This window comes from Dunckerocampus dactyliophorus, chromosome 7 (genome assembly GCF_027744805.1).
Source record: "Dunckerocampus dactyliophorus isolate RoL2022-P2 chromosome 7, RoL_Ddac_1.1, whole genome shotgun sequence".
In the NCBI taxonomy this organism is placed as follows: Eukaryota; Metazoa; Chordata; class Actinopteri; order Syngnathiformes; family Syngnathidae; genus Dunckerocampus; species Dunckerocampus dactyliophorus.
Window position 1 is genome coordinate 5,816,723 of NC_072825.1, and position 24,449 is coordinate 5,841,171.

General features: G+C 42.3%; 1 protein-coding gene across 1 annotated transcript; it reads left to right on the forward strand.

The window, feature by feature from the left end:
• The first annotated feature begins 4,794 nt into the window (after positions 1-4,794).
• Positions 4,795-24,214, forward strand: rspo1 (R-spondin 1). The gene is made up of 7 exons (XM_054781760.1): positions 4,795-5,089; positions 8,575-8,808; positions 8,926-9,095; positions 15,205-15,399; positions 17,010-17,153; positions 18,213-18,401; positions 23,401-24,214. The coding sequence occupies exons 3-7, from the start codon at positions 8,999-9,001 to the stop codon at positions 23,541-23,543; spliced, it is 768 nt and encodes a 255-aa protein (XP_054637735.1). The 5' UTR covers positions 4,795-5,089; positions 8,575-8,808; positions 8,926-8,998; the 3' UTR covers positions 23,544-24,214.
• Positions 24,215-24,449: the final 235 nt, after the last annotated feature.

Sequence of the window (24,449 nt, forward strand, 5' to 3'; positions counted from 1 at the left end):
AATTAATCAAAGTGGTGATGCTGTCTTGACATTTACAGCAGTGTTCACAGCAGGTTTACGGAAAAAATGTGACATTCATGCATTCACAGCCTGCATGAATGCATGAATGCATCACTGTACTGCTTTTGGGTTGAGCTGAGTAAAAAAGCGGAGATAAGAGTATCCTGGATGTTTCTGCCAGGGTTTCTGTTTTTGTCAGGGGATTTGTTTTGGCAGGTTAGCTTTTGTTATCCATGCAGAATTGATGCCTCATCTCACTCGTAGCAGATGTCTGGCCACCAGATGGAGGTCTTGGCTCTAGCACTCGCTCAGCTCCTGGTAGCCGTGGACTAGATCCAGGACATTTATTCCCGGTGGCGTATGGATGAGCGTTCAGTGTTGGCACAAGACGGAGAATATCCCGCTGACTCAAATAAGTGGCAATTGCTGAAGAGCATGTGGAGTCATCCGGATCGTGACTGGCAGAACAGGTTCTTCCGACAACACCTGTGTCAAGAGAGTTTTTACTATCAGATCTTTACAACTACATTGTCCCGATCAAAGAGATATTTGTGGTACTTGGTTGTCTGGTCCTTAGTAGAATCCTTTCTCCTTCGCGAAGAGTTAATACCTACAGAGCTTAAGGTAGGCATGATGGTCTTGAAGCTGAGCTGTCCCAGTCTTGAGGTTTTAGAACTTTACGAAGGACCGTGTTTTCAGTGATATCATGTAATGACTACAAATTTATGATATTGTTTTCTGTCCTGGCGTGTCCCCAGATGTTTCCTGGTCTGCGCTCTCAACCATGATTCTATCTGTTCATTTAAGCTGATATGGTTCAGAACACAAGGACCTATTGACCTGACGGTATTTTTTGTTAGGGTTCCAAAGAAAGGCCCTCTTGAAACAGAGAAGGAGGTTTGCGTCATCATCGTCTGCTTCTAATAATGTCCAAACATAATGTAACAATGTCCGAACACAAAGGGAGTCAAAGCTTTTTGAGGCGTTATGATGCTAATTTTAAGATAATTTTGATCAATGAAGCACAGAAGCCAAAAAAATATGATAAATAAAAGCTGACGAGTGAAATATGAAACAAGTCTTGAAAAAGAGGCGGTAGTCTTATATTCAGGGTCGTCTCATATACATCTTATATCTACTATCAATAACTTGTGGACTCATGAAACATCTTCATTAATGTATCAAGTGCTGTCCCGAGTCTGATTTAGGCTGAATCCCAATTCTATCCCGTACCACTTATGTTAGCCCTTAGCCCTAGCTTTTGCACGTTCCTGAAAATCAAATGGTGTCCCAATTCTCCTTAAGCCAAGACATTCATGATTAGGCAATGATTAAATAGCGACCACATTAGCCTGCTAATTGGAAGTTGTATTTTAAAATCGCTCACTAGCGAGGGGAATCTACATTACTGAACTGTACTGTAACGTTCATGTTTTATATTAGCTAGTGAAGTCTGTTTGCAGTGAACACTAGCCACCGTAGTCCACCAACAATTGTCGTGGTGAGATATGTTTATTGTATTCGGCATACAGTATGGATGGACAGGAAGTGAGCTAAATAAAAGATGTAAACAACATGGCCGTATGTGGACAGCACACCACATGATCAAACTTTATTCAACTTTAGGAATCTAACACTGTCCCATCTATTTTTTTAACATTACTCTATATTTGTTTTTGGCACACTATTAAAATACTACTATTATTACTGTATTTCCAATGAGTTAATAGTTGTAGCCTATCAATCATGCATGTGTGTCATTCCTGCAGGAGATGCTGAGCCAACTGAAGTTATCCCTCTGCTACACCACACAGCACTCCAGGACCATTCAAAAGCTGCAGTCCAGTAGGGAAAAGTCAAATGCAACAAAATGCCATTGTGGACTCTCTTACAAGAACAGTCTGAGAGACAACATCAATGACAGGAGGAGACCGACGCCAAAACAGGGAGGTTTTTAAACCTGGAAGTAATGGTTGATATACTGTATTGTTATTTCTATTTCATATGTATATTTGATACATTTTCTATTTGTATAAATGGTGTTACAGTGCTGGTTGTAAGATGTTATTTATTAGAGTTGTTTGTTGTTTTGCAATAAATGTTACTACAATTAAAATATTAGAACACACAATGAAATAATGTAGAAATGTATGCAACTTACTTTATGGTAGGAAACATTTATAATGAACAGTTGAATTATCTCATCTGCGTATGCCACAGCCAGCAAGAAGTGAAGGGTGATGATGTAATGACAATCAAGTGGTGTCCCCTCTTTTAGTGGCTTCTTCCTCTTGGCACTAGGTTTTAAGGGGTAAGATGAAGCGCAAGGGCTCAGGGGTAGAATTGGGATTCAGCCTTATAGTCCTCACGGGGGTTTAACCCAGCACCAACTGCATGAACGTCAGCTATAGTAACACCTCAGCATTTTAAGCAAGAAATGATGACTTTAATACTACACTTACATGCATAAGCATCTAATAGCTGACTGACTTTGGTTTAGGGCTCCCCCTGGGCTCGTTATTGGCAGACAGTGGACATCCTCCATAACTTAACAGGCTGTAAAAGTGATAGAAATATGCTAGAACGACCCCTGAAGCACCACTTTGTCTTTTTAAATGTCAGCTGCCAGTATCATGTGTCACAAGTATCTTCCAACATTGACAAAGGTCCATCTATAACATCTATGAGGAAGGCATAATGACATATTAAACATTGTCATACAATGCCTGTGTGCTTGCTGGGTTCAGATGCTTGACTGGCAACCGCAGAAATCCTTTAAGATGCAGTTTTGGAGACGAGAGAATAACAAACAGGCTGCAGTGTTCAAAATAAATCTTTCAGCGGGAGCAGAAGTTGTTCACACAGCAGGCTGATAAGTGTCACGTTGTGAAATAATTAAGCCCCACTTGGACAAAAGGTGGTCGATAATCTCTGCTGCAAGTGATTCTGTTATTTTCGCCTAAAAGGCATGAAAGGAAAACTGCACTTTTTGGGGGAATTTTGTCCATCATCCACAATCATTATGTGAGACATGAACACACATTTTTTTTCTCTTTTCTTAGCGTTCTAAAGATCTAAAAACAGATAAAAAGGGACAGCTCAATACTTCAAGTATGGGAACCACTCATTCCGCCTTTAAAGCCTTCTGAAAAAGACTCCAAAAAGCGCCAACGATGCTCCATTTACATATAATGTGACATGCATATAACCAAGCTACAGCGACATTGTTATTATTATTGTTATTAACATGGTTACATATACAGTATCAAACTACAGTACATTACTGGCGTATTGACACTTAGCCAGAACGCACCGGCTAGCTATTAGCCAGCTAGCAACTAGCTTCACCATAGACTCGCCTGATGCACGTCAGCACCACTACAAAAAAGGGAAGGCTACATAAACTTTGTAGGCGGCATAGTTGTGTCCCATTACGTGCAGTAATGAGCTGTCTCTTTTTGTCTGTTTTTATATCTTTAGAACACACAGAAACGTTTAAGACATGTGTGTTCATGTCTCACATAAGGATTGTGAATGATGGGCAAAATTCCAACTAAAGTGCAGTTTTCCTTTAAGGGTTACCTATAAATCCGACTTTTTAATGATGATTGAACAGTAATGTGTGCCTAGAGCCTGTTTATGAGCACCAAACGTGAGTAAAAATCTATCATTACCCTCCGCTTTTGAAGTTGCAGCTTTTTATGACGTGATAAAGGAAAATCCTCCTTCCCCATGGACACGACACCACCTCTGCTAGATGAGCCTGCCTCCTGGACACGCCCACCACTTTACAGAGGACAGCTTCTAAATAAAAATTATTAAAAATCAGGCTTCACTGCGCATCTTAAAATAAAGCCCGTAGCTCTGCCAACTAGCCGTCAGGCGTGGGAGCTGTAGTTTAATCATTTTATTTTTCTTCAGCGACTCGGCTAACCTACAGTATAGCATGATGTTAGCGCTGTAGCTCACAAAGCTGTGCTAGTGCTGCTAATGTTTGTGTCCCACTCCTTAAAGTTACGCTGTAGTATGTGATACCGTAAATCTCTGCGTTACGCAGTGATTACATTCCAACAGATAGCAAAAATCTGTGAGTAATTAAGGCATTCATAAAAGCGTCCTCCCCTTCTCTCTTCAGTATGCCTCACACACGTATTAAACATATTTTTAGGTATAAAATGTATATCAGCTCACCACTAATGAACGATGATGTAAAAATCCATGAGCAGATCCATGAGCAGTCACACTAAAGGCATTCCATTATATAAGTTTCACTTTTGCATCTCACTGCAACTATGGCGCATTCAAGGACCGCCGAGCAAAGTGCAAAATCTCAACGCTTGATGAGAAAACAGTGAAGCATAAACATGTCAAAATAACAGTGGTACATGTATGCTGGACATTTTACCTGTATTATTATACATTTATCAATTATTACCGACTTAGGGTGAGTGAAATGTATTTTCTGCGGAAAAAACTGCAAATTTGCGGGGCTGTGAATGCTGAATGGCAAATGTGCTGGTGTTCCACTGGAAATGTCATTTGTTAAGTTGGACAAGTGCAGCGTTAGATTGTATACGTAAGACGTGTCTGAAGTGCACTACAGTAATGTAGTGTACATGTATACAAGCATTCTTTAGCTACGTATATATTCAACTCAACTCATTAAGTACATGTATTAGTACTTATGTGTACTTACGGGTCCAGTGCAGTTCTCTGCTATGTGGGTGCAGAATTTTTGTGGGCGTGGCTTCCATTGCTCCTGGCAGCGGAGAGCATTGGATGCAAATATCTCAGCTAGCAGTCCACTTGCAGCAGTTGGAGGCTGCAGTGCTCCAACTTGGATTTCAAACCCTGCGGGAGCGTCAACACTTTTCATGAATTCCAATGGGGATGTATTCTTTTTTCACTTTTTTTTCTTAAAATTGGAGTATTTCCTTATTGTTTGACTGCATCTGGCAAAAAAACATACAAATTTCCAGTGATGGCAGAGTTCTGGTAGCTGTTTAATCAGTGAAAGGGTTTTTCTTTTCCTTGAAGACGCCACAGATTGATTTCACCTAACAAATCTGCAGTGGACTTTGATACACAGGTGAGCTCATCCATTTTTGATATTCTTTTTTCAGACTTTTTAAAGCATGGATAACCTACAGTATATTAAGTGCTGGTATTTGATTTCTCAAACTATGCCAGTGCACCAAATGTTGAGGCAAGTGAGTGTTAAAGCTTCAAGGGGGAAGGGGTGGGAGTGTCGGGGTGGTCTGTATCATGTCGCTCCTCTGTCTTCGTAGAGTATTACACTTGAAGAAGAGGCATCATTGTGACTTTTAAAATAAACGTAAATACCTTAGCCTGGCTGGATTTTACCCCAATGTAGAACAAAGCAGGTAGGAAAGGTCTAAAGCCAGACACAAATGTAAAGCTTTCCCACCTAGCCATAAGTTCCATTCCTGGTTCCATGGTTATCATCACATCTTTTCTCTTAGCCATCACTAAGCCTTCTGTGCCTACCTGTCAACCATCCCATTTTCACGACCTCATTTTGCCCTTTTTTCCCAGCGCCCTCACGTTTAAATAGTTGAATATATTTTACCAGTATTTTTATTTCATTTTCTTTTACCCATATTTTTCTTTTAAATTGAGGAAATTCTGGTGGGAGATCAGAAATTCCCTTATTTTCACCCATTTTCCCTTATTTTTCTGGAACATTTCCCTTATTTTATAATGCAAATGTTGACAGATATTCTGTGGGGTCATTTGGAATTGGAAGTCGTCGTCAGCATCACCAAAAAGGCAAAAAAAAAAAAAAGCAAAAAAATGCAAATAATTCTGTAATTTTTGGTCAAATTACCTTGCCCATTACCTTAATTACAATGCCCATCTCCACATTGTCCACCAACCACAAGAGTTCATGTCTGTGAGGTTCATAGACAGTTTTGTTGTGTTACCAGCGCATAGGGTGACCGTATCTTGATTACCGAAAACCAGGACACTCGGCCCGGCAATGAAATACTGAAATGATACTCATAGTTTACCCAACGTAGCAGGGATGTCCAAAGTGCGGCCGGGGGCCATTTGCAGCCCACAGCATTTTTTTTATTGGCCCATGGCACATTCTAAAAATAGAATTTAATAATTTAACAAGAAAACTAAAAGTAATTTTAGAAGAAATGTTATTAGCGTAATGTAATATTATGATGACATATAATGTCATTTTAGTAGCAAAAAGTTGAAATATTAACATTTAAAAATGATTTATTAAAAATATTATTTCTTTAAAGTAGTAATATGACAAACAAAGGACAACCAATAAAGCTGTAATTTTTAGGTTGCAGAAAAAGTTAGAATGTTATGAGAATAAAGTCAAAATATTATGGAAATAAAGTCATAATTACGAGAAAAAATTTACAAGCAAGTTAAAATAGTTGGTAAATTAAAAAAAACGGCAGAATAAAAAAAACGCTGTAACTTTATGAGAATAAAGTTAAAATATTAATATAAAATGTTTTATTCTAACAAGAAAACAAGTTGTAATTTTAAACTCTTAATATTATTATGAAAAATAATGTCATTTTAGTCGCACAGAGTTGAAATATGAAATAAATAATTTAATATTATTTTTTTTAAGTTGATATATTATGAGAAACAAACAATACAAAATAAATATGCAATTTTTATGGCAATAAAGTCATAATATTTCAAGAAAAAAATACCCAAACATTATTTAAGAAGAAAGTTGGAATATTTGGAAAATCCAAAAAAAATAACAGCAAAAATTATGGGGGGGAAAAAAAAGAGTGAAGAGCGAAGTTCATTTTAAATACACTTTTTCACCTACTGTATATCACAAAGCTGAGATGTTTTTTAAAAATATACATACAACTTCTTAGCATATCTACTGTACATGTGTTGCTTTCCAAAATATCAAAGTGGTCCTTCTATCCTTTCATTTTTTAGTGTGTGGTCCTTGGTGGAAAAAGTTTGGACACCCATGCCTTGATACCTTTAAAATATGCCTCCTCCGTATGGATAGAAAGTTGTTATATTACAAAATACTGTCTATAGCCAAAGACACAAATTCCAATGGAAGACCGTTCAAAAACCAGCGCGAAAAGTGGAGTTTTGGAATGTAGCTATTATTTTCGGAAAAACTGTACCATCTAAAGTTGCAAGAATTTAGGAATTTGAATTTGAACCGCCATCGTGCATGACGTCCCCAAATTTACGAGACTTCAACTCAGCAAGCATCGGAGGATAAACTGTGCGTTTGGTTTGCTTCTTCTTTGGCTTTTTGGTAATGCTGATTCCAAAAGCTGCCCACATGGCAGCCTTGCAGGGATTACGTCAACTGTGGCAGAGTGCCCTAATTCCACTCAATTTAATGGCACAATGAAAAACAATGAAAACTTTTTCATCATTTAAAACAAAAAAAAAACAGGACATGTCCTGGGAAAACAGGGACATTTGGTCACCCTATGCATTGCCTATCAGTGCTTGAATAATTGATAGATCCCACTTGGATCTTACAAAGGAGGCCATTTAATCCACAAGGCTGTGTTTCATAGGGCAGTAAAGGCTTGACAGTGCACTCTTAGCGCTAAAGAGCCTTTTTACTGTCACATAAACGAACACACGAAAGTTGACCTCATGTATTGAAGTCATCCAACCTGGAGGTCGTCGGACGTAATCGCTCGTCCCGAGCTGCCCCAGAGCAGAGTGTGTAACGTTGAAGTTATAAAAGAGTTTCTGGCACGTGTGCTGCGTTATTCAGCTGTTGTTCTCAGCGATCCAGGCGTGTGCTGATTGCCAATTATCTGTCTTTCATGTAAGAAACAGGTGCTGCATCTTTTGTTGCTTTGTTTTGGCTCTATTAGGACTACAGCGGAAGGCTTTCATTGACTTGTTTTTTTTCTAAATGAATACTACCATTTAGGAGAAGCTAAGTACCTCTGTTAGTTCATAATGACTGAACAGTGTTTAATTAATTCCATGTGTTACCATGTTTAATTTGCCTTAGTCACCATTAGCATTTATTGTAAAAATGAATGTAAGTCATTCATGTTGTGAAGAAAGGAAATTGTGCTATTTGGAATATACCTTAAATGCGCCAAATAACAGCTGGATTCATTTAATTGCTGAGTCTCCTATAGTTTCTGGGTGAGTGAGTGAAGTCTCTCGAATTGCTCCTCAGCTGTTGGTGTGAAACCCACGCGTTACACCTCCCGTACAGTACTGTTGTTTACAGTAAACTCGTCCGTGCTTTTTTTTCCCCTTAACATTGGCTCTGTTGCTGATGTGTTGTGCAATATACTTGTTAATAAATGACCATGCGGTCAAAGAGAGGGATGTTTTTCCTTTCCACTTTCTCATGCACTCCAAATCATTATTAAAGTTAAAAAATAAAATAACTTGTTCGAAATAATGAGTTCTTTGATTTAGGAAACGGCAGCCTCTCTCCAATTGTCACTTGCTTCCATTTAATGCCCTGTCCTATCATCATTACAGCATTTACGGTACCTCGGGTACCTTGGTACCCCTTCCAAACTTTTTCTTGACTCTTCTCTCCATCCTATGCAGGTTTTAGCACAAAGGTGTCAACCTGCAAGCCCTCATTGGAGTTAATAAGATGCACTTGTGAGCTTTGATGATAAAAGAGAAGCCTCCCCTGCAGCTTCATGGGTTGAAACGCCAAACGACCTCCATCTCCATTTTCCTCTTCACTAAAACTTGATTCATCTACACCAATGCTGCCACCAAAATCCATGGCGTGTCGTGCGCCAGCCTCGGCTGGACCCGCCGCTTCATAGACCGGTCAGTGCAGCAACCTCTCGAGTGAAACCCAAAAACAGAACGCAAGAGCCCATCCATAGAAAAAGCAGTCATCATCCATCCATCTCCGCGAACGTCTGATTCCCCTGTCGATCACAGGATAGGCCACCTGCCATCCACCACCCTCCTAGTCCACAACGGACCCTGCATAGCCAGGAAGCCAACAGGGACTATGCAGCTGGGACTGGTGGCATTGGCGATGTTCTTCCTCAGCTCCATGTGTCACGCCGATGTGGTCAAGCACTCCAAGGCCAGAAGGCAGAGACGGGGTGAGTAGGTTTTGCCAATCTTCTCTGGATTGTTCTTCACTAGTGTCAATGCTGTGAAGTGTTTACATTTGCATCTCAACGAAGTTCATGTGTTGATGTATTCAAGCGCACTGGTAATGTAGAGCGTTATGCATAGGCTTTGAAACATCAACCAATCAGAGGCCTGCTAGCTGGCCCTGTGAGGCGAATCTGAAATCTGATGGTGAAAATTTGGTTAGAGAAACAGCCCCATTACTAATAGCGTTTATGTGACATGGCCCAGCACTCCTGATTCTGAAGGCCCTGGGCAGATTACATTGACAGGGTAACACACAGAGGCTGCAATCTGATTGGACCAAAAAATCGAACGCCCCCACAGAGCCAACCTCCGTGTACAACCCCCATTAAAAAAATAAAAATTAATAAATTAAAAATATATAAATAAATAAGAGCATGCACATACACCAACACCGTGGTCGCTCCCCCAACACCTGGAAGCTGCGTCGTAGCACCTAGCCCAGGGCACCCAAAGCACAGACGGGTAGGGTACCCTTGGCTCCCAGACCAACAACCCGAGCTGCAGAGAACACGGACCGCTAGGGAGTATGAAAACACCAGGCCAGCCCTCTCCCTCCACCACCACGACAGGACGACCCCAGCAAGGTAGACATAGGAGCAGGCGAGGGGGAAAGCCAGCAAATGAGCAAGCGGGCAGATGAACGGACGACCAGCAAGGCAACCCAACACCCCGCACCAGCCGACACCCGCAGGGCAGCAAACCCCCGGAGGTAGCGCCGCGCCCACAAGCCACAAAGAGGCCCAGCGCCCAGCCCTGGCAGAGCACCAGAGCCAAGAAGGTGAGACCAGCAGTCGACCCCCCGCCCCCAAAACCAACCGCGCACTGCCCACCCACAAGCGACACCCCCACAAGCCCGCAGCTAGATGAAGGAAAGGCAAAGACGCGGAAAACAGCCCAGTGAAGCACGAAGACAGACGGCAATAAACAAGATTCAAGATTCAAGATTCAAGAGAGTTTTATTGTCATGTGCATGGTAAAACAGCAGTTATACCATGCAATGAAAATCTTATTCTGTTCATTCTCCCAAGAAAAGAAAGAAAACAAATGAAAGAATAAGAACATAAGAAACATAAACACATAAACATATATACCAATAAATTAAGCAACAACAACAGACGAGACATTAATACAAGTAAATAATACAAATAAATAAATAAATAAAGTGCTATGAGTGTGTGCGTGTGTTGCGTGCGGCGTGTGCGAGTGCTTCGTTGAGAAGCCTGATGGCCTGTGGGTAAAAACTGTTTGCCAGCCTTGTGGTCCTGGACTTCAAACTCCTGTAGCGTCTGCCTGACGGTAGGAGTGTGAATAGTGAGTGTTGTGGATGTGTGCTGTCCTTGATGAGGTTGTGTGTTCTGCGTAGGACTCTAGATGTATAAATGTCTTGCAGTGTGGGGAGGGCTGCCCCAACAATGTTCTGTGAGGTCTTGATCACCCGCTGGAGTGCCTTCCTATCACGTGTTGTACAGTTACCGTACCAAACAGTGATGGAGGCGGTAAGGACACTTTCGATAGTGCATCTGTAGAAGCAACTCAGGATTGTGGTGGACATGCCAAATTTCCTCAGTCTTCTCAGGAAGTACAGTCTCCTTTGGGACTTCTTCAGAATTTGTTGGGTGTTGTGAGACCAGGTGAGGTCCTCGCTGATGTGTGTGCCAAGGAACTTGAAGGTTTTCACCCTCTCCACCTCAGTCTCATCAATAAACAGGGGTCTGTGCGGCTCCTTTTCCCTTGTTCTTGGGTCGATGATCATCTCTTTAGTCTTATCTGTATTGAGAAGGAGATTGTTATCACGACACCAAGCTATGAGGTCCGCCACCTCTCTTCTGTATGATGTTTCAACACCACCAGTGATCAGTCCGATGACTGTAGTGTCATCTGCAAATTTAATGATGCTGGTGTTGTTCTGGGAGGCCACGCAATCGTAGGTGAAGAGCGTGTAGAGGAGTGGACTCAGCACACACCCCTGTGGGGTCCCAGTGCTCACAATTCTTGAGCTGGATGTGCGGTTGTGGACTCTGACTGACTGGGGCCTGCCTGTGAGAAAGTTAAACACCCAGTTACAGAGGGAGGGAGACAGGCCAAGTGTGAGGAGCTTATCTGTGAGTTTGTGGGGGCTGACTGTATTGAATGCAGAGCTATAGTCTATAAATAGCATTCTGACGTATGTGTCCTGGCCCTGTAGGTGAGAAAGGGCTGTGTGGATGGCAGTGTTGACTGCATCATCCGTGGACCGGTTCTGGCGATATGCAAACTGTAGAGGGTCCACGGTTGCCGCCGGGATGCTCTTTTTGATGTGGGTCATGACTAATCTTTCAAAGCACTTCATAACAATAGGAGTGAGTGCTATAGGGCGATAGTCATTCAAGCAGGTCACGTTGCTCTTCTTGGGTACGGGCACTATGGTGGTGGACTTAAAGCAGGTCGGTACAGATGCTTGTGCAAGCGACAGGTTAAATATGTCAGCAAGCACATCAGCTAGCTCTGATGAGCAAACCCGAAGTGCACGTCCTGAGATGTTGTCTGGCCCTGCTGCTTTTCGTGGGTTTGTTTTGTTTAGAACCCTGCGCACATCAGCTGATGTCACCATGAGAGGTGAGTCCTGTGTGCTCCCCAGGTTCAGCCACCCTCTCTGCTCATCAGGAGTTTGGGTATCAAAGCGGGCATAGAACTCATTCAACTCATCAGGAAGTGTGGTTTGGCTGGACGTGGCTACGCTACTCTGCTGTCGATAGTCTGTGATGTGCTGGAGCCCCGCCCACATGCGCCGAGGGTCTGAGGTGGAATAGTAGCCCTCCAGCTTCTGTCTGTACTGCCTCTTGGCCTCCCGTATGGACCTCCTCAGGTCATATCTGGCCTTTTTGTAGTCATCAGCGGTGCCCATGACAAATGCAGTCGAACGAGCACGTAGCTTAGCCCTTACATCACAGTTCATCCACTGTTTTTGGTTAGGGTATTTTCTGTAATACTTGGTGGTGGTAACAGTCTCTATGCATGTGCTAATGTAGCCAGTAACAGCAGAAGCATATTCATCCAAATCAACAGTACAATCTTCCCTCCCCGCTGCAGTTTTAAACACATCCCAGTTTGTGCAGCCAAAGCAGTCCTGAAGTACTTGATCAGTTTCTTCATTCCATACTTTAACTGCTGTACGTACAGGGGGAGCTTTTTTAAGAAGTTGTCTGTATGTTGGATAAAGGAATATAGAGATGTGGTCAGCCTTTCCAAAGTGGGGTCTTGGAACAGCCTTCAAAGCACCTTTCATGTTGCAGTAGACTTGGTCCAGGATGTTATTTTCCCTTGTGGGAAAGCTCACATGCTGGTAATATTTGGGGAGGACAGTCCTGAGGTTACAGTGGTTGAAATCGCCAGATATAATAAATACAGCGTCTGGGTGTTTGGTCTCGTGTTTATCAATGATGTCATGCAGGAGGCCTAGTGCATTAGCAGTGTTAGCTCGTGGTGGGATGTAAACAGCAGTTAAATACACAGCGCTAAACTCACGAGGCAAATAAAAAGGTCTGCATTTCACCATCAGCAGCTCAATGTCCTGCGAGCAGTGCTTTTCCATCGTCTGTACGTCTGTGCACCACCGTTTGTTTACGTAAACACAGACGCCGCCACCTCTGTGTTTACCAGACGCTAAAGTCCGATCTCCCCGGTAAGCAGCAAATGATTCCAACTGGATCGCCGAGTCCGGTATATCCTCCGTCAGCCAGGTTTCTGTGAAGGTGAGGACACAGCATTCCCTGATCTCACGTTGAGCTGTAATCCTTGCTCGTAGTTCGTCCATCTTGTTTTCAAGAGAGCGGACGTTGGCTAGCAGCAGGCTTGGTAGCGGTGGCCTCGTCGCTCTAGCTTTTAGCCTAGCATGCAGGCCGGCTCGCTTGCCTCGTTTACGCCTCGGATGCTTTGCTCGCCGGGTATTCAGCTCACCAGGTCCGCAGGCTGCTGCGTTCTCCCGGCGCAGAAGAAAGGCACAGAAAGGCAAAGAAAGAAACACACAAGCACCTGGCAAGCACAGCCGGGTGCTACAATTTCACCGGCCGACTGGCTGTCCGTCAAGACACGGGACGATCCTCGGCCCAAATGAAGGTTGTAACTGGTGCCAAGTGCAGTCCAATAACCATGAGACAGTATCTGTGAGAGAACAAAATTGAACAAAAATTGTTTTCAAAGGCCTCGTCTCCTTCAACGGCACAAAATTGCCCATTCGTAATTTGCACGAGAGCACCAAACATGGAACATTCAAAGGGGGAAGAAAGTTTAATTCTCTGATGAGAAAAAAATGTAACCTTGACGGTCCTGATGGTTTCCAACGTTACTGGCATGACAAGGAGATCCCACCTGAGATGTTTTCCACACGGCAGAGCGGATCTGGGGTGCTTTTTCCTTCAATAGAACAATGCAGCTTCACGTTGTGCAGGGGCGTCGAATGGCAAATGGCTATGTGGAGATGTTGCAAGGGGCATCCCTCATGACTGAAAGCCTTCGTCTGTGTGGTAATGACTGGCTTTTTCAACAGGACAACGCTGCAGTTCACAATGCCCACCTGACAAAGGACTTCTTCCAGGGAAATAACCTCACTCTTTTGGACCATCCTGAGTGTTCCCCTGATCTAAACCCAATTGCGAACATTTGGTGATGGATGGCAAGGGAAGTTTACAAAAATGGACATCAGTTCCAGACAGTGGATGCCCTTCCTGAAGCCATCTTCACCACCTGGAGTAACATTCCCACCAGCCTCCTGGAAACACTGGCAACAAGCATGCAAAGCATTTTTTGAGGTGATTGAAAAGAAGGGTGCATCTGCTCATTACTGAGTTCTTTTTTGAACATTTTATTTCTATTTTAGGAGGGGGGTTCAGTTTTTTTTTTAGCTATGGTCTTAAAGTTTTCATCAGCTGATGAACAGCCTATTTCAGTTTAATGGTTAGCATGGGTTAGCATGCTGGCCACACAGTCAGGAGATCGGGAAGAACTGGGTTCGAATCTCTTGGAGTTTGCATGTTCTCCCCGTGCGTGCGTGTGTTTTCTCTGGGTACTCCAGTTTCCTCTCTAATTCCAAAAACATGCATGTTAAGTTGATTGGAGACTCTAAATTGAATGAATGAATGAATGTCAGCGTGAATGGTTGTTTGTCTATATGTACCCTGTGATTGGCTGGCAACCAGTCCAGGGTGTACCCCGCCTGTCGCCCAAAGTCAGCTTGGATAGGCTCCAGCATACTCACAACCTTAGTGTGGATAAGCATAGAAGATGTATGGATGGTTGTTTGCAATAAAATGTTTACTCAAAAATGTTTTTGTCCCACTCCCATTTCTTCTCTTTTGCATCTGAAGCTCTGCTTAGTACAAAATGTAAATTCTTGCAATTTTTCAACTGGTCTAAAAATTTTGATCAGGAGTGTAGCGTGAAACCGCAAAATTCGAAAGGCAAAATCGTGAGGCATCACTGGCTCAGACCGTAATATTACCACTGATGAGTGTGTAACGCACATGAGTTTCACACAACATTTTTAAAGCGCATGCGGATGTAGATGTAGCTAAAGCTGCTGGATGCTGACCATTCATGATACAATGCATCCTACTCCCATTTTGTAGATGTAAAAAAGTACATCGGGAGGTTGCCTCCACCCACAGTGGTTCATGCCAATGTTTTTTGATCTAGCACAAATTTGAGTTTATTTACTTTGTAGACTGTGCACCCGGTGCAACAACCGTTGGCTACAAAAAAAATCATCCTTAACTAAAGGTAGCACGGTTCGGCTGCAGAACACCAAAACCACAAATACCCCTTCGACCTCCTAAAGATTTTGTCATACTTACGGTTAAAAATGACACCTTAGCTACAGCCGTCCTGCATTCCAAAAACGCCCGCATTCCGACCTGTGTGTTTTTATAGCTCAATCTGTGGGAATGCCAGTAAAATATCAACGCAAACAAATCTCCTTGTTAAAGTGGTTCATATCTTTCTGGAAACAATTTATTTCCTTTTATGTGATGCTGTCGACAAAATGACCTAATTTCTCTTGTGTGCCTTTCTCCACAGTTAGTGGCGAGGCGCTGCCATCTTGCCCCAAAGGTTGCGAGCGTTGCTCCGACTACAACGGCTGCATCAAGTGCCAGCCCAAACTCTTCATCTACTTGGAGCGCAATGACATCCGTCAAGTGGGCGTGTGCCTGGCCTCCTGCCCCATGGGATACTTTGGCATGAGGAACCCGGAAGGCAACAACAGATGTACCCGTGAGGTTTTACTTTACTGTGTGTTGCCAGTAATTCAGTAAATCTAGTGGGTTTATTCATCAAATGTCATATTGTTATTATAAGAAACCCTCCGTTTATCTTTAAAAAGTTTGTTATGAAGGCAGCATTCCCATACTTTGTAGCAGAGGAGAGCCAGCATCCTCAGTCTGTAGTCTGGTTCTGCTTATGTCTGGGCAAGCAGCAGAGGACTGGAACAATACCATGAACCAAAACGCATTGTGGTTTTGAAGATGGTGTCTGTGTTTTTCAATTTGGCCATCACATGCAGGGATTTGCCAAGGCACAATCCATGTTGGTTTTACTGTTAATTATGAGTGGTACTTGTTATTCTTATGACTCTTATTATCATCGCCATCATCATCATTATTATTATTATTAGTGGTAACAGTAGTGGTATTATGATTATTATTATTAACAATCAGTGTTATTTATTTACTTTTTTTGTTTGTTTTTTATTTTAGAATAATGATGATTATAAGAATAGTATGACGAATATGATTAATAATAGTAATATGAGGATTTTTTATTACTTCAGTGTTTTCTGCCATCCATCATTACGTTAAAAATAATTTTAATTGTCATTTTTATTGTCATTTTTTTTGTATTTCTTATGTATCAACAAGGTTTCCATGATTATTATCTCCTTTCTGTGCTGATTGGCTGAGAGAAATCACACGGTTCTGCTGCCCTACAGTGAGGAAATATGGTTCCTCCTTCAATAAGGGTCTAAATATGTGCAGTAGGACATGTTTCATTGTCATTTTTAGTTCAAATGAATGTTGATGTATGAGTTCATCTAAATAGTCTCTTCGTACATTGACCAGGTGTTGTCATGAATTTACTATCAGCAGCTTACATACATTTTAGTCTGTAATAACAGGGAATACGGGGAATTTGAAAAATATGACTCTAGAATTACAAACTCATTTAGATAGTGTTTAACATTTATAAAACCAGATTCTTCCCTAAGGGGACTATTTGTAACATTTAATGTCTCTAATGTGTTTATTTAACCTCATATGTCTTTGTTAATTAGAGACGACACTGGGGGTTTACTTTCACATGGGAATGAGTTTAGAATTTAAATTTCAACAAATGTTTTTTTTTGGGTGGGTGGGGGTATGTTTAGATCCTCTGTCATTCTGGCAAGGAACCACACGCAGTCGATGCTCTTTTAGGTCTGCACACGAAAACGATGCCAAGAAAACTGCCAACTGGCACAGAAAAGGCAACAGATTCCCGACTTGAGCTGCTGTTTTTCTGGAAAACAACAGCACATTCCGATATTAACACCATAATAAGGGAACTACCTCTCCTCTGGCGTGTATACCTCCATACCTCACCCACTCAAGTGATGTTTTAAATTAGACAAATGTCAACAAGTTGTTTGTGGAAAGAGTTGGACACACTGTCTCTGCTCGTTCACACCAAAAAACAAACACGTGTGTCGCACATGTTCTTAGGGGGCTGTAACTCATTGAAGTGTTGCTCACTAACTAAACGGTCAAAGCTGCTTTTAGCTGCCAGTGAGTTCAAATGGTGGATGAGTGACATCATGTCATCCACTTTCTCGTCTTTGTGTCTTCCAGAATGTAAGATAGACAACTGCGACGCGTGCTTCAACCGCAATTTTTGCACAAAATGTAAGGAGGGCTTGTACTCGCATAGCGGCCGATGTTACGTCAGCTGCCCAGCTGGCCAGCGCACCGCCAACGACACCATGGAATGTGTGGGTGAGGCACCTATGACTTTTAAACATTATCCACTGCATCACACTTACTGCACAAGGAGCATTTACATGAGGTAAGCCGTGTTGCGCTTGAATATGCCCCACGTGGCGCCCCACCATTCACGAGTGGGGGTCCCATTTGTCATGAGGCATAGCGCACCAAGTCAGCCTGAGGCTGATTGACATTACTCACCTGACAGTTAGTGATGGTGTAATGAACCAGCTGCTGCCCCTTAAGGCAGAGTTTGTGGGTTTGATCCCAGCCCCAGACATGTTTTTAAATTAGTTATTTTGTAGTAAAGATAATGTATTAAACAATTTGTTTCCCATGTTGTCGTACTACTCCAAAGCATGCATCTAACGAAATTCTGCTTAGGGTCTCCAATTTGGCCAGGGATGGCCCTGAGTACGCTTGACATCTAAAGTCTGTATTGCCGCGTTCAAGCGTGGTATACCTTCTGTGGGCCTTGCATGGTTACTCAGGCATGAGCACGCCATACTTGTCAGCCTTCCTGCTTCTTCCCAGGAATTTTATTTCCGTAAATTCAAACTAAATTATTGCAAAATACAAGTGCTGTCCACTGTTGGCAAGTATGGACGAGCGACTGCATGAGCTCTCAACCTGGACGCGTCACATAATGAAAGTCATCGATGCTCCTGCCAATGATGACAAGTAATCCACAAGGTCAGGAAAGTTGCAGTAATGCATGGTTTTATGATGAAGTGATGCCGCATATACTGTCATTGTGCTGAAGTCCAAAAAATGCTGGTTTTCCTGGGGTGGTGGGAAAAAAGCAAGTATGTGTCTTTAAATAAAGGTATCTCTTGATGAGCGACTTCCTGCCAACTCTCCCGATCCATTGTCCACTGTGTGGGGCAGTTGCCAAAGGAAACAGGAGACTCTAATAAACAAGAAAAATCAGAGCAATTGTGTTTGCTTGCTAGCTCAATTGCCAGTCGTGAAGTGCAATGTGAAACTAAACTTGAATAGCCGTGTTTATTTGCCATGAATGCATTTCTAACGCCAATTACTCATTGCCTTTTATGGCTATTTTCCATGCAGAATGCGAAATGGCCGAGTGGAGCCAGTGGGGGTCATGCACCAAGAAGAACAAAACATGCGGCTTTAAAAAAGGGACGCAGTCTCGGGTGCGGCACCCTGTCACCCGCTCGTCTGGGACTCCTTCTCAGAGGTGTGCAGCGCAGACTGAGAGGAGGAAATGCACGGTGGCCAAGACGCCCTGTGTGAGAGGTGAACACACGTTCCACACAATAGCAACTTGCAGAACAGTGATTCCCAACCACGGTGCCCGTGAATAATTCATTTCAACTAACTGGTCAGAAAATTCTAACTTCTTTCTTTCTTTGTTCATCTATCTCTGCCGGTAACGTATAGTGACAGGCGGAACAATTAAATGCTCTTCCACTAAATGGCAGAAGGTACATAATTAACCGGTGTATCCACGCCTTTCCATTCACACAGCAGAATAAGTCATGGCACGCTTGGTTTTCTCATGTAACGTATGTGCCTTGGCAACATAAAGGTTTTGAAACACTGTTGTAGACCATTGTATACATTCAGTACACCTACACAAGCTAATGCAATGCAGAGGATTTCTAGTATTTTGGTTACCTTATTTAGCTGCTTTAGTATGATGCAGTGCAGTTGTACAACCTCAACAATAAACATATTGTTCAATGAACTCCTCTCTGAAGTGAGCTTGAGTTCCCACTCGTGAGTCATTGACCGGCTGTGTGCTGATTGGGTTTGGTTTGGCCGAGCTTGCCAAGAGGATTCCGACTCTCTTGATTTCTCGGTGTGTAAACAATAAACTCAGTGGATTGCGCCAAAAAACTTGAGGAAAGCAAAGCTGGACACCAATCATCGCGAGAGAGGACACTGAGTCGTCTCGGTTGCGTACCTGCCATTTATCGTCCATATTCACCCGTTATCAGCCTTGCTTGCAGACTAGTCATACCTGTCAGCACTCCCGTTTTGCTCTGGATACTTGCGTATTTTGCCCTTCATTCGCATTGGCTTCACGTTTTGTTTTGTATAAACCTGCAGCACTGCTTGGATCGTGGATTTATTGGTTTGCGAGCCTCAATGGGCGACGCTTTCAAAGAGATACATATTTGGCAGATTTGTCTGGTACAACGCTTAATGCTAATCATAAAACACATCTGGAAAATCAACAGAGTGTGGCATAAACAGGCTTTAAAGCTTTCATCTGAGCGATTTAGGGGGACAACAATCAAATATTGCACAAATGCTAACGACTAGAGTGATGTCGCAACATCTTTGCATGCATAAACAAAAATAGGTGTTTGCATCATCGGCACAACAAGCAACGACATTTACATTTAAGGACATGGCTCGATTCATTCTGTTTCCAGTATGATTTTTTTTTTTTTTACAAATGATACTGCCATCTATATTATACAGTATTATACTACATGATATTATGTAATAAAGAGAGTTCACTGGTTCAGCACCGAGATGCTACATAGAACAACAGCGAACAGAGTGAGACCTCTTGTCAGTCATACAGTCGCTTTGTCTCTGTGGGGGAGGCGGGGCCGCTAGCATACACACGGCAAAAGATTCAAGATTCAAGATTCAAGATTCAAGAGAGTTTTATTGTCATGTGCATAGTAAAACAGCAGTTATACCATGCAATGAAAATCTTATTCTGTTCATTCTCAAAAGAGTGGTAATCAATACCGGTGAAAGGCCAGCATTTCAAGAAATGCTGCAAATGATTGACAGACAGTACAAATTGACTGTGAGAAAATACATGTCACAAATTCCGCAACTTTACAGCGCAAAAGATGACATATGAAAGGAAATTTTCCATTATTATAATATATTATTATTATTATATATTATCATAACAGTGGTTTAGTTGGTCTCAAAAAATGTTGACAACAATATCGTTTAGAGTCAATTTGTAGGACAATAAACATTTAAAAAAGCAATTGTCCAATCATATGTTTTCATTGCACTTTTCTTAAAATGTATGTAAAAATCTCGTCTTGTCTTGTCCTGCTCTCGTGGACCCAATCTCGTGCGTCGTCTCATCCTGTGAGTTGGGTGTTTTGTGACACCTCTATTATCCTCTGATTGGTTTGTATTGTGTTTTCTTATTTCGAGTACGCACACAGGAAGGGACTTGAAGTAAGCGGGCTCAGATTCAAATCAGTAAGACTCCAGTGTCAATGCAGGCATCTGCGTTTTACGCTGGTTAACTTCTTTTTACACTTGTGTGACACACGAGAACGTTAAGAAAACGTGATGTAGCAAAGTGAGACTTCAAACATTGCTTGTGCATTTCATAATGGTTCTATGATGGCGGGAGTTTGTCCTTGGAAATGACTTTTTCTGTTTCCATTATTTCTGATGGGAAAAAATTGTTCCAAATCCAATCAAATCGGAGGTTGTTGCGTTCACGCTTCACATCACAGGCTCAGGAAGCACAGATTTACCTCAGCATTAAAATGGTGCAGGTGTACCTAATGCTGCTAATGTGATAGACCCTTCCATGGAGCAAAGTCAGCTGTTCAGCGTACGGCCACAACAGGCCCCGTTTTTGAGAAATGAGACGTTCACCTTGGAAGGAATTCCAGCGCGGGGTCGGGAGAACAATTAGCAGTGAAATATTATAAACCCTCTCATAAAAACTTCAAAGTGGTTGGCCGGGATGAGGTGTGGGGTGTCCACTGATGAGCAAGATGACGTACTTCTTGAGCTTCATGAGGACACACTTCTGCCAAAATGCACAGGGGTGGGGGGCTGCTGGTACCCTGAGAGTGATGATGGAGCAGTTTGGGATTGATCGTGGGAGTCGACAGGCTGTGGTATAGCACACTGAGGGCAGGGCTTGTATAACAATGTGTGATTTAGTGCCGCACACATCACCCACACCGCCTTTTGTGAGGTTCCTCTAAGGAGTCTCACGCGAAAACTTCTCTGGACGCCTCATTGCATTTGTCAGGCAGAATTGTTTGGACTGGATGGAGCGGAGGTGCAATCAGGGCAGTCATAAATGGATGGAGATGTAATTAAATCCTTACACAAGAAACCACCACGGCCTCCATTTGCATGAATCTACTACCGCTGTATTGATTTGAATGATGACCTACGTTGTTTTTGGTGACATTTGAGTCGCTCTGTTAATTGTTTAACGTTTGAGCATGAAAATGACAACGCGACGGCGCCCGTTGACCTTTGTGTTGTGTTGTCGACGACATGCTGAACACTGTCCAGCCCTTGTGCGCGTGTGTGCTCCTTTAGCCAAGTTCATAACAAACATCCGTCAGTGTAGCTAACTAGCCCGCCTAGCATAAACAAAACGGACTACTTCTGAGTGCAGCCTGAGTAATAGACGTCTGTTCATTTCCACTTTCCTTGCAGGGTCGATATGTGAGCGGTTAGCTTAGCTTGTGATTTTTGCCACAAAAATGTGTGCTACTTGAGATGTTTGTTCATTATTAACGGTAAAATATTATAGTAAAGTGTTTGTCACCAATGTGCAGTAGTAGAAGGTGAAAGTGTGTTGTTCAAAATCTAGCCTTGATGATGGAATTTAGACAGTTTAAAAGTGTTTTTATGTAATCTTGTGTGTCTGTATCTTTAATGCTAATGAGCTGTGTTTGTCACGCCTGTCTCCAACAGAGTGTGTCTCCAGAAAGTGCTATTTTGCACTTTATCTACTTTTTACATACACAGTCGTCCCTCGTTTTTTGCAGTTGATTGATTCCAGACCCGACCGATAAGTGAATTTCCGTGAAGTAGGATTCAATATTTATAAATAAAAAAATATCTTTGTAGTTAGAGCATAGCAAACCTGTTTATGACCTACTAAATACGTTTATACCATTATTAGAGCCCTGTGGACATACAGCAACACACCATAGTCACCTATCCACTTGTATGAGTAGACGTAATAATGGAAAATAAGCCATCTTAGACATGAATAAGGTAAGATAGACTCACCCAACAGCGTACTTCCTGGTGGCTATTGTCCCACCAATGCAACATTACTGACACCTAGAGACCAGTGTAGAATACTACTCTACTGCCGCTGTTCGTGGTTAAGGAGAACCTCACGATGCACTTCAATCACTCTATTAACAAGCAGAGAACATAAATTAATATTCACACAGGAGCTGCTGTCGGCCACTGGCTACACTACAAACCTGCTGCTAGCACTCACCTAACAGTCCACTCTAGCTAGCTGATGTCACATGCGTCACTTCCCAGGCCCCGCTTCTTAAAGGCGTACACAACAAGTCACAGATACCGTGTTACACTTACTTCACGCCTTGTGACTCCCTTATATTTATATTTTCATTCATTTAGTCATTTTTATGCTTGAAAATGCATCATTTAGGGCATGAATATGTACAATTTGCTTAAATATGCATAGATTTTTACTAATAATAGACTATATTCAACCACAAAACAGCGATCAATTATTAATTAATTGATTTTTGAAAAAACGCAATAGAATGAGCATGCAATGTTCGAACCGTAGTGAGGGACGACCGTACCCTGTAACTCTGCACTTGTCTAACGTAATAGATGCCATATATCACATGCAACAACGTAGCGCAAACGTTTGCAACACTAGCATAGCTACGTGAGCTACAGTGCTAACATCACACTCACATTTTAACAGCAACATCATGCTTGGCTAGTGTAGTCGCTGAAGAAAACAAAATGATCACACTTACAGCTCACACGTGTGCAGCTGACAGACGGATAGTCGGCAGCGCTCCAGGCTTTATCTTAAGATATGGAGTGGAGCCTGCTTTTTTTTTACATTGTTATCCTATACACAGGGTGGGCTCTACTAGCTAGCGGCGGGGCAGAGGCGGCATCATGTCCATGAGGAAGCAGGTTTTTCCTTCATGATGTCATGAAAAGCCACATCTTCTTCTCTCAAAAGTGGAGCAAACAAGTGAGGGAGATGATAGATTTTTTTCACGTTTGGTGCTCATAAACAGGCTCTAGAGACACATATTATTGTTAAAACATCGGTAAAAACGTATGGGTACCTTTCATATGCATTGCCAGAAGTCACAATACCGCCAACGGCGCTGCTAATAGTTCCCTAAGGCTGTACAGTGTTTATATTCGTTAGTAGGCTTATAAGACAAATTACCATAGTCTATTAAATGTAGTAAGTACAGCATGATCATTTGCAACTTCTTTGCCTGCAGCCAACATATTCATTTTGCCCCACCAGACAAGAAGAACCAAGGTCGTGCGAGGGGGAACACACCAGGAGGAGACGTCAAAAAAAGCAGTCGAGGCGATGGAGCGAGAAGTAGTAAAGGCCAAAGCAGGACCACCGTCATTCCCAACATCACAAGCAGCTCCGTCACTTAAACTCCAACGGAGGCGTCACAAACCTAATCGTAGACATGTTGATGATGGCACATGCTGACATCTTGACGAGCTTGACTGCGACACAGAAAAATTCCACTGGGCAGCAAAGGCCCGCTTGTAGATGCTGACTCAGCGTGCTTGCATAGCAGATGCAGACTGGAAGCCCAGAGCTCCTGTCGGATTTGAACAAAACTTTCTACTTGTTCGTGTCATCAGAGGCGATGGATGGATCGTCTCCTCTTCAAGGTGATGCAAGGACATGAATAAGGGCATGAAAAGCTTAAGTGGGAGCACATGGAAAGACACTGGAACACATTAGTGGTTGCTCTACACAAGGTTTTCTGTGTGCTATTTTGTAAGAAGTACACTCACATTCAATCCACTCACAACTACAATGTACTTTTTTTTTTAATGATGCTACACAAAACCAGATACAGGGGCTGAATGAGCCGCGAATACTCCAAGTATAATCCATGGCTACTCAGTTATATGTTTGCAACACAGGGTTTTGATGTTTTTGCACAGTCATGAACATTTAGAGTTAGAGTTAGAGGTATTTGTATGCATCGTTTTTTTGTTGCATTATTCATTTATGCTCAGGCTTGTGACCGCACATAAACAAATATTAGTAAATCTATGTATATATTATTTCTTTTCCAGTGAGAACCCAAATAAAGACACTTCTTAAACTCACACACTCATTTAGAACATTATTGTTTTCTGGAGATTTTTTTAGAGCAAGAACCCTACTGGTATGGGATTATGTCCAAACTGACCAAGGTGGATGATGGTCAAGGGCATGGACCCCCCTAAAAAGTTCAGAAGCAGCAATTTTAGCTTTTTTTTTCATGTACAAATTATTTCAGGCAGGCACTCAATTCATATATGAAGCCTATGTTGGTGCAA

Excerpts from the sequence above, each read along its gene's own strand:
- rspo1 (XM_054781760.1), top strand. The coding sequence starts at position 8,999 with ATGCAGCTGGGACTGGTGGCATTGGCGATGTTCTTCCTCAGCTCCATG. Across the intron at positions 9,096-15,204 it reads GGCCAGAAGGCAGAGACGGG|TTAGTGGCGAGGCGCTGCCA; the intron begins GTGAGTAGGTTT and ends CTTTCTCCACAG. Across the intron at positions 17,154-18,212 it reads CGACACCATGGAATGTGTGG|AATGCGAAATGGCCGAGTGG; the intron begins GTGAGGCACCTA and ends TTTTCCATGCAG.